The sequence below is a fragment of the Manacus candei genome, unplaced genomic scaffold, assembly GCF_025592945.1.
Source record: "Manacus candei isolate 608988 ecotype Guabito, Panama unplaced genomic scaffold, ASM2559294v1 h1tg000126l, whole genome shotgun sequence".
NCBI lineage: Eukaryota > Metazoa > Chordata > Aves > Passeriformes > Pipridae > Manacus > Manacus candei.
The window spans coordinates 1,056,519-1,072,103 of record NW_026138174.1 but is presented as its reverse complement, the minus strand read 5'-3'; the positions used below and the strand labels follow the sequence as shown (position 1 = coordinate 1,072,103).

Sequence of the window (15,585 nt, the reverse complement as noted above, 5' to 3'; positions counted from 1 at the left end):
GGCTTGCACATGATACAGAAATTTTTGCTGATTATTTCTAACCAGCTGTGGACAATGATGTCAACTGCCCAAGGAACTTACAACTGCTGCTGATAGTATTGCACAGCTCAAGTATCTGCCAGGACCAGATGGCTACTTTTTAATTTTTACCCATTTATCTCACGCAATCTTCACATCTTTTTTTATCAGTTTCCTTCATTTAATTATAGAGATTGTTAGTTATCCTGGAGAAAAATCTTGTTCCTAAAGAAGAATCTCTAGTGTTTTTCACTATGTTGTGCCAGTAATTTTTCTGTAAAAAGTTCTTTCTTCTTCAATCCCAGAATACCAAATTTACAAAGATGAAAAGTCCTCATAAGAAATAATCTTGCATGAAGCATCTTGCATTAATTTAGGTGGGGGACTGAGTCCAAAAAAATGTTCTGGTTTCTGGCCCTCCCTTTCCAGAAGTGTAAATTCAGATTCTATTTCACGCACGCAACTGTTTTGCTCACGTTATGGTAATGGTCTGTAGTTGGGTTCTCATTTTATCCCTCTTGCTTTTCCTAGAGTTTTGGGGGACTTCCTTTGGATTCCTGCTGTTTGCTGAGAGGATCTTAACCTGGGTTCCAGAAAGGAACTGATCATTACTCACACTCCAAGAATGGAACCTCATGATTGGTGTTCATCCAAATTTTTGCAACTTTGGCTATTTGTGTGAATTACAGTTCTCTGTATGTGTGTGTATGTGTGTGTGTGTGTGCGTGCTTTTAGGCTTCTCTTTTCTCTATTTTTTTTAGAGACCTTTTGGGTGCTAAACCAATGCTGTACCAGTAAATGGTAAATCTAGCAAACTCAGGATCACTTTGAAACTCCTGATGAAATTTTGAAAGTCTGGTATGAAATCTTGGTCCCACTAATGTCTGCTAACTTCATCCTACCGTTATGTTTTTGTACTAAGGAGGAAAATCCAGGAGACTTTCAGAACTACATAGGTTAGACTTCGCTACTGGTCACAATGGTCAAAACTACAGGAGGGAGGAGAATTGTCCTCTAATAACAAAGAAAAGCAAGAGCAAATTAGAAAGGAATTTCCACCCTGGGACAGAACTAGCCCCTCTCAGACTCCTGAAATCTGTCCTCTATTATTACTGCTATTTTGCTTATTAGGGAAGTTAGAATAACTGGAAAAATTAAGTAGCTCATTTCTGAACTTAGTGTATTTCATTCAGGTTTTCAATTCAAAGCTTAATTTAAAGTAGAAAATGTTTTTGTAGCCACTGAAGGAAAAAACCAAAATGAAATCACCATTGCCCAGGTAACAGGACTAGAAAAAGACATGGTATTAGTCTTAGCATGTACACCCTGCAGCTTGAACTCAAATGCAAATCTGTTCTGTTTCCAGCACAGCAGTGGCCTGGCTTCCCACTGCTTTGTGTGCACATTTCCCCAGGGAATGAGGGAATAAGCTATGTAGTTTTGCCAAGCCGTTATCCCTGAGCAGTGGGAGCTGAAGCAAGTGACTCATGACTGCAAGACGACGGCATGTGATGCAAGACACGCACAGGACAAACTGCTGAGAGATGCAGTTCATGGCTGAGAGGTTTATTCCCACTGCCAGGAAGGGCCTTGCTCTTTTCCAGCTGTTATCATGTTTTATAAAAAAAAATATGCAGTGTGTGGCGTTTCTGACCCAAAATCTAAGTCAAACAATTTTCAAGGTTAAATATCAAAAACCAGGTATGAAGTGTCCATGAAATTGAATTATTAAAAAATAGGGAAATATCACCAATTTCTTCACACTTTCCCCAAAGATACCTTAAAAACAAAGCAAAACAAAAACATTTATATTAATTTTTCTAAAGCTGTTATCATGACACATGTTGTACTGTATTGCCCTGTAACTCCATCTCCTATGCCTTTGTTTGCATCTCCTATCCCCTCTGGTCTGCTGCTGGAAATAAACTGGTTGGCAAACAGATAGTTGCACTTACTCTGATACCCTTTAATGCTGGTGAATGGTTATTCAAGGACAAATAGGGTTAAATGGCATTAAACTACTAAACTAATGAGTTGCTTTTCTCCAATATTACGTAGTGGATACTAAGTGCAATAGAACTGCATCCTGGGGGTGCAAACACGAGTATTCAGGACAAAACTGCAAGCTGATCTGAAGCACTTCAGCTCCCTTAGCCAAGCAAAGGAGGCTTCCTGGCTTTCTTTAGCTTAAATAATTCTGTTAAATGGACACTGGAACCTAAACATGCACCAGACATCAGCACCGGCCAAAATATTTGTGTGTAGTCAGTGGGAATTGTACCAGCATAAGGAGTGCTTTAGCTTAGAATTATCTTCACAGCAGAGTGGTCTTGCATGTTTTTTATAAAAAGGTGTGTTTTAGGTTGAGGATGTATTTCAGGCGATGAGGATCAAGAATGCCATGCTATACAGTGCTGTTCAGCTGCAGCAACTTGTGACAGCAATATGGCATTTTAAACAGAACTTTGTTATCACTGGCCTGTCTCTCAGCTTGACACCCAGCCCCTTGGATGACACCCCAGAAGCACTTCCAACAATGGACGTGAGGATTGCAAGACTGGGCCTGATATTTGGAGGTAAAAATGCTCAAAATATATGGGGATTTGTCAAATAAGTGAAAGAGAACAGGTTCGAGTCAGAGGTGTAAGTGAATAGATAGCCCACTTGATCTTCTGATCATCCCTTAATTTTGACAATTCCTGACAAAGTTAATCATTTTAATACAGGCCAAGTGAAAATTTGGCACAAAACAAGGACAACGGTCCCCTCCTACATCAAATGTTGCTAACAGCTTATGGTTACTATCACAATCATAAATTGGTGCTTTACAATCTGTCTTAGCAAACATTGAACTGACAAGCAAAAATCAGTGTCTTAAAATACAGATGGTCTTCTGATCGAGGAATGCACAATTGGATGCTGTCTAGATGTTAGCAAAGCCTTTGACACTGTTTCCTACAGAATTCTTCTGGAAAAACTGGCTGGTCATGGCTTGAACAGGTGTACTCTTCAGTGGTGCTGGGGAAGGGGCTGGAGCACAAGTCTGGTGAGGAGCAGCTGAGGGAGCTGGGGGTGTTTAGCTTGGAAAAAAAGTGTCTTGGCCAAGACCTCACTGACCTCTACAACTACCTGAAAGGAGGCTGTGGCCAGGTGGGGAGTCAGTCTCTTCTCCCAAGTAACAAGCAACAGGACAAGAGGAAACGGCCTCAATTTGTGACAGGGGAGGTTCAGGTGGGACATAGGAGAAATTTCTTCACTGAAAAGGTTGTCAAGCACTGGAACAGGCTGCTTGTGGCTGTCACCATCCCTGGAGGTATCTAAGAAACGTGATGTGGTGCTTAGGGACATGGTTTAGTGGTGGACTTGGCAGTGCTGGGTTAATAGCTGGGCTCAGTGATCTTAAAGGTCTTTTCCAGCCTAAGCAATTCTGTGATTCTATTTATTACTCTCTGCTGGTCCAATTCTGCTGCCTTGAAGACTTTTTGAGGAGAGGGTATTGATACTACTTTTACATAACTGTCACCTTTTATTTTCTGTCAATGTCTACAATGATTTAGAGAATCCATATGCAACGTACAAAATCTGATTTAAGACCTTCTCTCTGTGCATCTTTTATCAAGCTCAGTGTGTCATATTCTTGGCAGCTCCATATCTTTTCTATTGTGCTGAAATAGAAAATCTGGGCTTCAGGAGACCTTGGTAGTTCAAGTCTGTTCCCCATTCCAAGACAAATTTAAATACACCTATCAATATTTATAAAATAGTTCTTCCAGTTGCTATGAAAAAACAAACAAACTGAAGATAAAACCTCATCAATCTTCCCAAGCAATCTCCTCCTGCGTGTTTCATAATCCTTTGCAAAATGGCACCAAACCCTCCATCATGGACACTGGTTTATTCCCTTCTGCTCCCTCACAGCCCTGTGTTATATGTATTTGTAGGCTGCTAAAAGAGTTGAGTTTTCATTAATATAAAGAAAACATTTCATCCTATGTTGTGTGTCCTGAGCTTTAGATCCTTCTTATGGCCTCTCCTATTGTGCCATTTTTTCATTTTGAATGAAATGCCATTCCAAAAACTTGGCAGTACTTCACCAGAGACCCAACCAGTGCTCAGTATGCTGCAAGGATGAGTTCATGTCTGGCAGACTATGGTGTTGTTTATGCAGTCCAAAAGGTGATTATCTTTATTGCAATATTGTGACATTGTTGATCCATGTTAAGCTTGTTATTCGCCATAATCTCGCAATTTCTTCATGCGTGGTGAGCTCAAATTCCAAAGGGTAACAACACAGACACAGGAAGGCAGCAGCCTGTGCAACAAATGGCCCATAAGGATGTTTGTCCTGTCTGCCCAGAAGCAAAGAAGGCAAGTAAAGATGTGTATCTTCCAGAACTGCAGGCTGGATGCCTGTCATGTGCATTATTGCCTCAGGTCTGCCGTGGGGTGATTTGCTCTGTGGTTACTGACAGGCTGAGCAGAGCAGTGGGGGAGATGTGAGCAGGATTTCAACAAGTTATAGAAGGAGGGCACAGGAGGAACAAGGAACATTTGTGGAAGAAACGTTGCCAGTTGTCGACAAACTGTGGTCTTTTTAACTATCCTCTCTCTTGATCAACTGATGATGATCTTCTACTCAAAATTCACCATTTCCAGCAAATAGTCTGCTCTGACCAAGGAGATCTGATTTGAGTGGTCAGGTTACCTTAAAAAAAAACACCATAAAACTCCATGCACAGTCCACTGACAGGGCAGGAGCTCGAAAGGTATCATCACAGTGCTACTGCAGCAGCTGTAGTAGGAAGCCCAGGACAGTTTCTCTATTGCCTGCACTTGATCTACCCTGCCCTGCCTTTTTCTTTTTTCCCAATGAAGCTTTTTGTCACCCATTGAATGGTTATTTGCTCCTCAAACAGTCTTAGTAATCCCCCGATTTGGAGGAGTACCTGGGAGTTATTTTTTTGAGAACAGAATAGCAGGATGCATGATCACTATGGAATCAAAGCTTCACTTTTTCCTGGTACACAGAGTCTTTTATTATGAGGAAGAGGACTGATTTCTTAAAGAATAAATAGGGAAAAGCCTTTAAAAAAAACACTGCTCAGAAACTGTGCACACTTTCAGATGAGCTGCTTTCTGGAAGGGAAGGCAAATTGTTTTCTAGCCTTTGCTTTGCTTGTGGCAACTTTTTTAGTATATGGATGTACAGATTCCCCCATAGTTGGAAAAACATTGGCACTTGATACTGCTAAGTCACCCCCTTGATTACTTTTGTGTGTGCAGGTTCTACTCCTCAATTCATTAAAAATACTTCAATTTTTACAGCTTAGAGTACAAAGGGAGGCTTCAGATTTTCCTCTGGGAAAAGCATAAAGTTTTCTAGGAGTACTTGCCTTTGTTGGACCTTTCAGAACATTAGGAAGAAAACAGCAATCTTGCATAGAGTGGATTTTTCCACTTGCTTGGAGAAACAGCATGTGGTATGGGAGCAAGCAAGAGAACTTTATCCCAGGAGAACAAGGATAGGATAACAGGAAATGGCCTCAAGTTGTGCCAAGGGACGTTTAGATTGGATATCAGGAAAAATTTCTCCACCAAAAGGGTTGTCAAGCACTGGAACAGGCTGCCCAGGGAAGTGGTGGAGTCACCACCCCTGGAAGTATTTAAAAGACATGTAGATGTAGCACTTACAGACACAGTTTAGTGGTGGATTTGGCAGTGCTGGTTTAATAGCTGGACTTCATGACCTTACAGGTCTTTTACAATCCTGTAATTGATACCCATGCTGCAGTTTCCTTGCTCAGGTGTACAAGCAGTCTGGGGAAAATACAACTGGTATAGGCACTATGGAGACAAACCATTAATGCCACTATACAACTGCCTTAACTGAGGCCCAGTCTCACCTGACAACACTGTGGAACACACAAGACGGATCTTGAGTTATTCCCAAAAGGAACCTAAGCCAGTATGTGTGTATCATAGGCTTACAAGGTCAAAGTGGAGCATGAAGCCCTATTAGTGAGGAAGGGAGGAAACACAGGAAAAAAGGACAAGATCTGTATTCCAACAATTGCCCTCCAAGCTAGAGGAGCAGGAGTATAACATGATGCAGATCCCTCATTGTTTTGGCCCTATACACCATGGAGATGCACTGATTTCTGCAGTTCAAGAAATGCATAAATTTATAGGTGGTGAAGCAACTGTTAGTAGTTAGGCCAGAGTAGAATAAGCCCGAAGTTTTTTAACTGGAGTGATGACTGAAAAGAGGACAGCATGTTCCCTCATTTTCCAACAGATTACTTATGATGAGGAAAATACTCTTTCACCTTGCTGAGAAATAATCACGCTATTTCAAGAGTCTATTCAAAGCTATCCACAAACAAGAACAAGAGGCATCAGGCGTCATTTCTTATTGTGATCTGTGACGGTCAATAATGACAAATGGCCAGAGAAAGATGAAACTCTCAAACACACCATCAAGACCTGTCTCAGCAGAGTCTTGATATATTGTAGCACTTGCCAGCCAACACATATATCTTCTTTTACTCTTTGGCAGCCCTCTGAAGGGGTTTTTTTTTGAGTCAATAACACACAATTGCACTCACTTCAGAACTCGACTGCGAGGGTGGTGCTCTGTCAGGGCACCCACAGCTTGGGCTTAAACACCTCCATGAATGGTGACTCCACCACCTCCTTGGGCAGCCTATTCCAATGTCTGACCACCCTGACAGCGAAAAATTTTTTTCTATCTAATCTGAACATCCACTATCTCAGCTTAAGGCCATTTCCTCTGGTCCTCTCCCTGTGGGCATGAGCACAAGAGACTGACCCCCACCTCACTGCAACCTCCTTCCAGGTGGAAAAAGCTCATTTACCATGTCCAGTTTGGGCTCCTCAGGACAACAGAGACGTGGAGCTCCTGGAGATAGTCTAGCAGAGGGCTGTGAGGATGGCTGGGGGACTGGGGCATCTTTCTTATGAATAAAGGCTGAGAGAGCTGGGCCTGTTTAGCCTGGAGAAGAGATGACTGACAGGGGACTTCATTAATGTGTATATATAACCAAAGGGTGAGTGTCAGAGGACAGACCAGGCCCTGCTCGGTCGTTCCAAGCAATAGGTCAGGAGGCAATGGGCAGAAACTGATGCCCAAGAAGTTCCACCCGAACACGAAGAAGAACTTCTTCCCTGTGCAGTGGAACAGATTGCCCAGAGAGGGTGTAGAGTCTCCCTCACTGGAGACATTCCAGAACCGCCTGGACACCACCCGCTGCCGCGTGCTCTGGGATGGCCCTCCACGAGCAGGGAGGTTGGGACAGACGACCCGCCACGGTCTCTTTCCAACCCGACCCATCCCGGTGACTCCCCAAGCGCCGGGGCGAGGCGCTCACCCTTCCCGCTGCCCCCGCCGTGCCCAGCAGGGTCCGGGGCCGTGTCCGCGCTCGGTGCCCGGTGTCGCCGGTGCCACCGCCGGGCGGGGCGGCCGCTGGGGCGCGTGACCGGTGACGCCGCGGGGGAGGCGGCGGCGGGACCCGCGGCGAGAGCGCGGGGGGCGGATCTGCGGTGGGCGCCGGGCAGCGACCACCGCGGGGGGAGCCGCGCGGTGCCCCCGCCTCCTCCCTGCCTTCCTCCCTGCCGCGGGGGGAGCGCGTGTGTGTGACAGGCGGGCAGGGAGGGCGAGCGCGTCACGCCGCCCGCGCTCCGCCCCCCGCTCCTGCTCCTGCTGCCGGCGCCGCCGCCGCCAGCTCGGCCCGGCGCGGGCGGGAGGGCGGGCGGCGCAGCCATGGAGCCCGAGTGCCGGGTGCTCTCCATCCAGAGCCACGTCGTGCGCGGCTACGTGGGCAACAAGGCGGCCACCTTCCCCCTGCAGGTGAGCGGGCGCGGGCCTGCCCCCCTCCTCCTTCTCCTCCTCCTTCTCCTCCTTCTCTTCCTCCTGCGGCGCTGCCGCTGTTCCCCTGCGCGGAGCCGGGCGGGCGGTGTGATGGCAGCGCTGCCCGCCGCGCTCCGGCGCCCGGGCGGCCCCTGCCAAGTCGGGGTAAGGTCAGGGCACGGCGGAGCGGTGCCCTCCCCGCTCGCCGCGGGGACCGTCCCGGGGCTCCGCGCACCCCGCGGCCGCTGCGGCCGCGCTCCCGTTAACGCAGGTCCTGCTCCGTGCCGTGGCACGGCGAGCGGGATTAGCAGGGGAGGCGGTGGTGCCGGTGGCTTTGCTCGGCTCACGGTGGGGCAGAGGCGGGACCGCAGGCGCATCCAGCCCGGGCTCCTGCCCCTTCAGGGACGGTGGTCGCGGTGTCCCGCGCCGGGGTCTGGGGGCACCGGTGTCCTTGTGCTGGCACAGAGCTCAGCCCCGTTACTCCTTGGAGGCGGGGTGGGACGGCACCCCTGGGTTTCTGAGGGTCTTGGGAGGCTGTGGTGGAGTGCAAGGACTTGGCTGTGCCAGAGGAACTGGCCCAGGGCTGGAGGGTGTAATTGGATCTCGGCCTTCATGGCTGTCATGTGCTGGCTTCGGAGGTGCTTTCTTGGACCTGGCTGGTGGTGGGAAAACACTGGGTGAGCCTTTGCAGATCGCACTGTTGGCTCCTGTGAAGGGTCTGTATCCTAAAGGGCTAATTTGGGGCCTTCGCCATCTGGAGGTCTTTGTTCCTTGAGGGCGTGTGTCCCTAGGAAGCTCTCTAAGAACCTCACTGCCAGAACACGGTGTGTTGTGACATTGGTTGTCTTGGTACGTGCTTAACAAACGATGGTGTAACTCACTTGACGAGACAGGAGACATGGTGTACTCTCGTAAACGATGCACGTGAGGCCAGGCCTGCAGCAAGCCAGTGTCACACCCCGGTGTCACCACCCAGTTATAGTGTAACTAAGTCTCTTGAAAATTAGTACCTGGTGAAGGGTGATGTATATTTGTAATCTGAGTATTGTGGAAAAATCTGTGTATGTGGAGCCCCGGGCTTGAAAGGTTGTCATGATCTACAGGACAAGTGTCCCTTCTTTCCTAACAGAGTGATCCTGAAATTGTACTTCCCCCTTCTATTTCTGTGTAGCAGAAGAACACACAGTAATACTTGTTCCAGAAATCTCCGGTCTCCAACTGTTGTCTCCATTTTAATTCTCTGTCCAAGGTTCTCTCTACTTTTCTGTAACTCAACCTTTCTGTGACATATGAGCCTCTGTGTGGGTGACCCATATGACTTGGCAAATGGGTTCCAGTAAAGTGTCTTTAGCTCCTTGACTGTGATAGTATAAAATACTACCAGAGTTTAAAAAATCCTGTTGATGTTGTAGCTGGCTTGTGTTTAGGAGGCAGTAAAATTCCTCAGAGTACAGCATAAGAAGTTTCTGGGGTGGGTGGAAAAGAAATTCACTTGAGGCACAGCCAATCTACTACTAAAGGCTGCACTTGAAAATCCTATGCAGGCAACCCTTAATGAAGTTGTGCATGCTGGAAAGTTATGTAAACCCTTGTTTTGCTAGAAGATCAGATGTAGCAAGGTGCCATCAAGTGAAACTTTCCCCTTTTTTTTATGTTTTCTTGAAACAAGGAAAGGAATTACAAACCTGAGTCTTTCTCTTTTGTTTTTTTTTTATATGTAGATAAAATGGTACCTGGTGCTGTTCTTGAGGATGGGGGCAAGTGTGGCATGCTTATTTCCCATTCTCTTTTTTTTATTTTGGTATTCTGAACCAATAAAGGTTAAGTGAGGCTTCCTTCTGAGCTCACCAGTATTGAGTTTGCAAGGCAGGATGTGTGTCTATGTGCTTGTGAGGCCTGATGGGGTGAAATCCTGACACAACAGTTCAGGAATCTGTATTTGGACAGCAGCATCCAAATAGAAAACCAGACATGGTTTCATCTGCTGTTTGCAGACTTCTGCAAAAGCATCAGTCGTGTGTAAATGGCTCATTCTTTGGTGGAAATCTGTGACATTATTATTTATTAGCAATAGCCAGCAATTTGCACAGCAGAGAATTCCTTAATGTCTTTTTTTTTTTTTTTAACCAGTTGGTTTTGTCAGAATTCCATTACACTAAAAGCTAAAGTATTTTAAAAGGAGGTATGTGGAAAGACTTCCTCTGTGGAGTTTATGGTAAACACTTTCTATATGGCAAACACAGCAAAACAAGAGTTATATATTAGAGCAGCTGCAATAATGAAAGTAATAGTCTGAATGGGAAATGTTAGAACCCTTTACACCATTTCAGGTTGAAGTACATTTAAGTAATTGGAGAATCTAGATTAACTAATAGGTCATAGAGGAAATGTACACCTGGGGTTGCCAGAAAATGAACTGTCCTCACCTCTGCTTTGAATTCTGCCTTGTCAAGAATTTAAATAGTTTTTGCTTGCATGGTTTAACTATCTCCTAAAAAAGTTCTGAAGGTGGTTCAGAATAATTTTTAAGCCAGTCATTAGTTATTTCACAGTCATATAACCTGAGCAGCTTCTGGTATCAGGAAGTGGTTCAGGATTATCCAGCATTTAAGAGAGGAAGAGCAGTAGGTTGTACATTAACTTGGGGGGTTTCCACTGTTAGTCAGATAAATTCTTTTAAAACACCAAAAAATGTTTCTTCTACTTGACTAAGAGTTGTCCTAGTTTTTATGATATAAAATAAAAATGTATGTTTTCACCATGCCGTTCAACATTACTTTTATAATATGTGGTTTCTTCCTTAGAGTCACCTCTTATTTGTTAATTTTAAATATAATTTTAGGTTACCTTTCCTGCCTCACCTTCTAGATAGATAGAATGTGGCAGTAAGTAAAAATGGAGCAGTACTGGAAAACAGAGAGTTACAGTCCTTCTCAAACCACAGAGAATACACAAGGACAGGCTGATTTGTGTTCTGCAGAGGTACTTTTCATTCTGACCATCAGGAAAATTTTGGTAGGTGGATGAATTTAAGATTCATGTACCTCACCCATCATTATATCAGCTCTTGGGAATGAGTGTGTCAGTCTGTATGTTCGTGGGGCCTCCATGAGCTTCCAAGAAAGAGTTTTGAAAGTATAAGGAAGAGGCAGGAGAAAGTCTGAGACAGTTTTACTTGGGCACTGGACATTTGTTTGCCACTGGACTAGTTTATACCCCTGTCTGCAAGCCAGGGGTAAGAGAATGTTGATCTCTGCTTATGTCTTGGTAACGGTGAGATCTAGAGAGTTCTGTACTTCCTGTTCTTACTGATAATGGTAATGGAACATGAATATGTTTTGTTGATTTTTTTTTTTTTTGTTTGCCTTAACACTCAGAATTTGAGAAAACCATGTCTCTGTTTTGAGTATTTAAATCTTGACTTCCTTTTATATCTGATTACCTTGAAGATGGAGCTAAAAGCATGGACAAATACCCTCAACTATTTGGGTCTGGAGAGTGAAATTACCTGTTCTGAACTGTAGAACAACACCATAAACAGTTTCTACAATACAGGATAAAATGACCTTTTGAAATCTGTTAAATTATTTTATTTTATTTTGAATATTTTTTTACCTGCTAAATGGAAATAGTTGTCCGGGTATTAATAAGGGCAGATGAATCTCAGTCTTAGGCTAGTTCTCAGTAATTATCTTCTCCAAAGAAAACCTTAAGTCTACATTTTTATCTCTTTCTTAATTGTAAAATAAAACATGGGAAAACGACTTAGGTCAGCTCAGACTATAATTTCTTTGATATTTACAGATAGTCTTGAACTGCACTATCCAGCCAAGAGATTATAATTTACTTTCATATGCTGAGAGCAAAACCAGTATCAGTAGATCTTTGCTAATCATCTGCTGCCTTCGCAAAAAAGTTCTAAGATTTTTTTAAATTTATTTTGTTGAACAGAGTAGTAAAATGGATTAAGTATTTTGCAGAAAGATAAAGTGTATCTCTTAAACAAAATGATTGCTTTTTCTGTTTTTCAAACCCAGCTTCTATTGTGTTAATAACATGAGTCAGAAGAAGGATGAATCAATCAAAAGTCTTTTCAGAGTAACAATAAGAAATGCTCCTACTGGGTAGCCCTTATTTTTGTTACAGATCAAAGGCTGAAAAAGCCTAACCTTAAACAAAAAGTAAATACAAAGATAAAAGAATGTATTTTCTCTTTGTAATAGCCAAAGATTGTCCTAAATTACATATCTGAAACAGGAATTATTGCTCTAAAATCGAACTTCAAATGAAGCTTGCAGAAGCATGGTTTTTTTCCTTACCTTTGTTTTTGTTCTTTTAGGAAAGGTAAATAAGGGGTGGATGAATTAAAACAAAACAAAACAAAACCCCACCCAAACAAAAACATTAAAAAAAAAATCAGGACCCCTCTGGGAAGGTTTGTTCATAGCTGTATAAATAGCATTTACTTATTATGTGGATGTCAGTACATGTAGCTACAAAATGAATACCAGTGAATACCTTGCTCGAGGTGAAGTCCCAAAAAAGACTTGTAATCCAGAAGGTCCTTACAAGGTGGTTCTCCACCTGGCAGTCTGGATTTCTAGGGAAAGGCTTTACCAGAACTTTCCAGAAGTGTTTGTCCAGATTAACCCACCTATGAAGGAAGGATGGCTCTGGCTGTCTACGAGCTCAGGTGAGAACTTGGAACTTCTCTGAGAAGATTGGAGGAGATGGACTTTCCACCTGCATGGGAAGCTGGAAGCCAAGGCAAGTGGGATAGGACTGAGGACAAGAAAGTAGATTATTCCTCAAAAGACAATTAAAAAAAAAAGAAAGGGGGTGTGTGTTGCTTTCAGCCCTTAATATTGCTTGGAGACAGACGAGACTGAGGCTTCTGAGGTCTCACTTTTATGTAATAGTAGGAGTTTATGTTTGTGCAGAACTCTAAACTAAAAGAGGCCTCAAATTTCTCTTCGAACTTTTAATGGAATCTTTTCAGCTACTAATGCAAAATAATCAGTTTGAAAAATTAGAGTAATTTCAACCTGCCTAAAAGATGTGCAGCTGGGACTGCAGATGTGCTGTGGACTCTGAATGACTGAGCAGAGTCTCTAATAAACAGAGAGCCAGACTGACTGAACCATCCTCATCCAAGGTCAAGTCTGAGTGTGTGACTGTAGGATTCATAACTGTTCCTTCAAGTCACTTGGTAGTGGCAACTTGTTAAATAAGCCTTTGTCATGAAAATACAAAAAATGCAGTCATGAAAATACAGAAATGCTGATTGTATAGAACAGTTGAAGAGCTGCAAAAAGCATCTTAAGATGCATTAAAAGTTACTTGGCAGTGTGTATGGGGCCAGTTGACCAGTTGGCATTTTGGGCTTTTTAAAAAGGTGATGATCAATGTTTACAGTGGTTGATGATTATGATCATTTGCTAACTTTTTCATAGTACATTGTGAAAATTTGAGCTGTACAGATGCATATGGTGCTACTTGACGTGATAGTTACACTGGAGAGTGTGTAGTGACATGTAGTGAACACAGAGTAGTGCTTTTTTTTTGACACAAATGTAGTCTTTTTGTCTACCATAACACAGCAAAGTGAAAAGATTAAGGAGTATTCCATTTGGTGTCTAGAGGTATGTGCAAATATTTGATTTCAGAGCAAGCAAAAATGCTTTACCCTGATTCACCCACTGTCTTTGGGGGAAAAAAATGAGTTGTCAAGAAATTGCAAATCTTATTAAAAGACTGGAAAACCTTGCCTAAAGGTGGATTTGCACTGTTTGTGTGGAGAATATAATGTACTCAGAGACTCAGTAGCAAGTGTTTACTTGCTTAAGGCATTTTCATATTAGGAATGGCCTTATTTTCTATCTTTAAGTCTTAGATTTTTTTTTCTGCTCCAGATGAGATATTCTCCAGTTGGGAGAATATTTTTTTTGTCTATTAACAAACAAGGAGAGATAAAAGAGACAATAGGGATCAGATTTTTTGGGGAAAAAAAGCTGCAAGTGAATTTCATATTAATATGTACTAAAATGTATTAAAAATAAAAGCATAATTTGAAATAATAAAATGCGTCTTTAATTACATATATGAGGATTGTGCAAAGGTACACCTGAGAAAAATAGGGGACAGACAAAGCCACTGATAGTTCTCCAAAATCTCCCTTTAAGTCAAATGTTGTTTTTTACTTTTCACTTTTTCTATATATATCCAAAAAATGATGGTCACCCTTCCTTGAAAAGCATATTTAGTCATTTTAGATAAGGGATACAGCATTATCCATGGCTGACTGAACACATACCAGGCAGGTATTTTTAGCCTCTTTAGGCTGAAAACATGCAAGTGGAAGTTCCACTTGAGTTGCTTGTGTTGTATGGAAAACAGGCTGGAGTTGGTGAAGCAAATTAATGTGAGGAGCTGGACATTAGTCCTGGAACATAAAATGTCCATTCTTCTGAAATTACTATATGTGATAGAGTGTGCAGCTCCACAGTAATATATACAGGGGAGAAAAAATGATGAGCACAATGGTTGAAACATGCCAAGGAGGTCTGTGTTGATAGATAATATGAGCCCCAGCAGAAGCCAGACTAGTTCATCGTGTTGTGCTGTAGCTAAAAAAATATTACTGGGCTGAACTACCTGAAATTTTTTCAAGCCTTTGTTGAGAACTGGAATTTTTTGGTACTAATTCATCCATGACACCTCTGAGCTCCAGTTCCCTTAACATCTGGAACAATTATCCATAGAACAGGTGAGAGAACTGCGATGCCAAAACCTTTTAGGTGGTTCATTTAAAAACAAAACAAACCTCGCTTCACCCTCTGTCATCCTCTGTAAATTTTGAGCATATGGACTAGTTTGGGCCGAGTAGAAATCCTTCCATGGTGATTTAACTTGGCTGTCTTGGGAATGCAGAGCACCTCTTGCCAGCTGGATGTGTGGGATTGAGGGGGTGCTGGAGCACACACTGGAAAATGGAAAGTCTCTCCCCTGTGGCAAAGCAAAAGCTGGAGAGAGCTGCTTTCTGATCTGTGGAGGCAGTGGTTCCCAAAAACAGCAGTAAGTGGTTTTCCTGACCTGAAGAACCTTTCCAGTCTGATCACAGCTGTTCCAGTTCTCTCCACTGAGGGGTCCAGTCACGTTTTACCTCCCAGAAGAGGATGTGTGTGTAAATGTGAAGCAAGGATGACACAGCTATCAATGACATTAATGAGTTGAAGGGAGCAATCCGTGACAAGTCTTCAGGAACAGCATTCATTGGGTCATCTTACTGGAAACTGCCAAGGAAGTGAAGTTCTGGTCTATCCCACAGTGAATACAGCAACATTTTTTCTCTTGCCAGATTGACAGCCCATAAAGCCAAGTGTGTTATCTTTCATACTCCCCTTAATAGTTCTCTGCTTTATTGTTAACACTAAATTACTTGATATCTTCCTGAATTCTACCATGTTTCATCATGTCTGCTATACATGGTAATTCTGTCCCCATCTTCTCTAAGCAAAAAGAAGTTATAACAGAAAAAAAATGTTGGCTAAATTCTCAAAATTTGATACTGTTTTTGAAGAATTATACACCAGAGCTTCTGGTCATGTATTTAGTAAAGTTGAGCCTAAATCTAATAAATTTAAATATACATATTTTTTATAAATCTGTTTGTGGTATTTGCTTTGGGTGATGAGTACTAC

General features: G+C 43.0%; 1 protein-coding gene across 1 annotated transcript in view; it reads left to right on the top strand.

Annotated features, from left to right (window-relative positions):
- Window positions 1-7,577: 7,577 nt before the first annotated feature.
- Window positions 7,578-15,585, top strand: part of PDXK (pyridoxal kinase) — a 47,338-nt gene continuing 39,330 nt past the window's right edge. Inside the window, exon 1 of the mRNA XM_051770908.1 lies at window positions 7,578-7,885. Within this exon, the coding sequence (XP_051626868.1) occupies window positions 7,799-7,885 (87 nt within the window). The 5' untranslated portion in view covers window positions 7,578-7,798. The remainder of the gene's footprint in view (window positions 7,886-15,585) is intronic.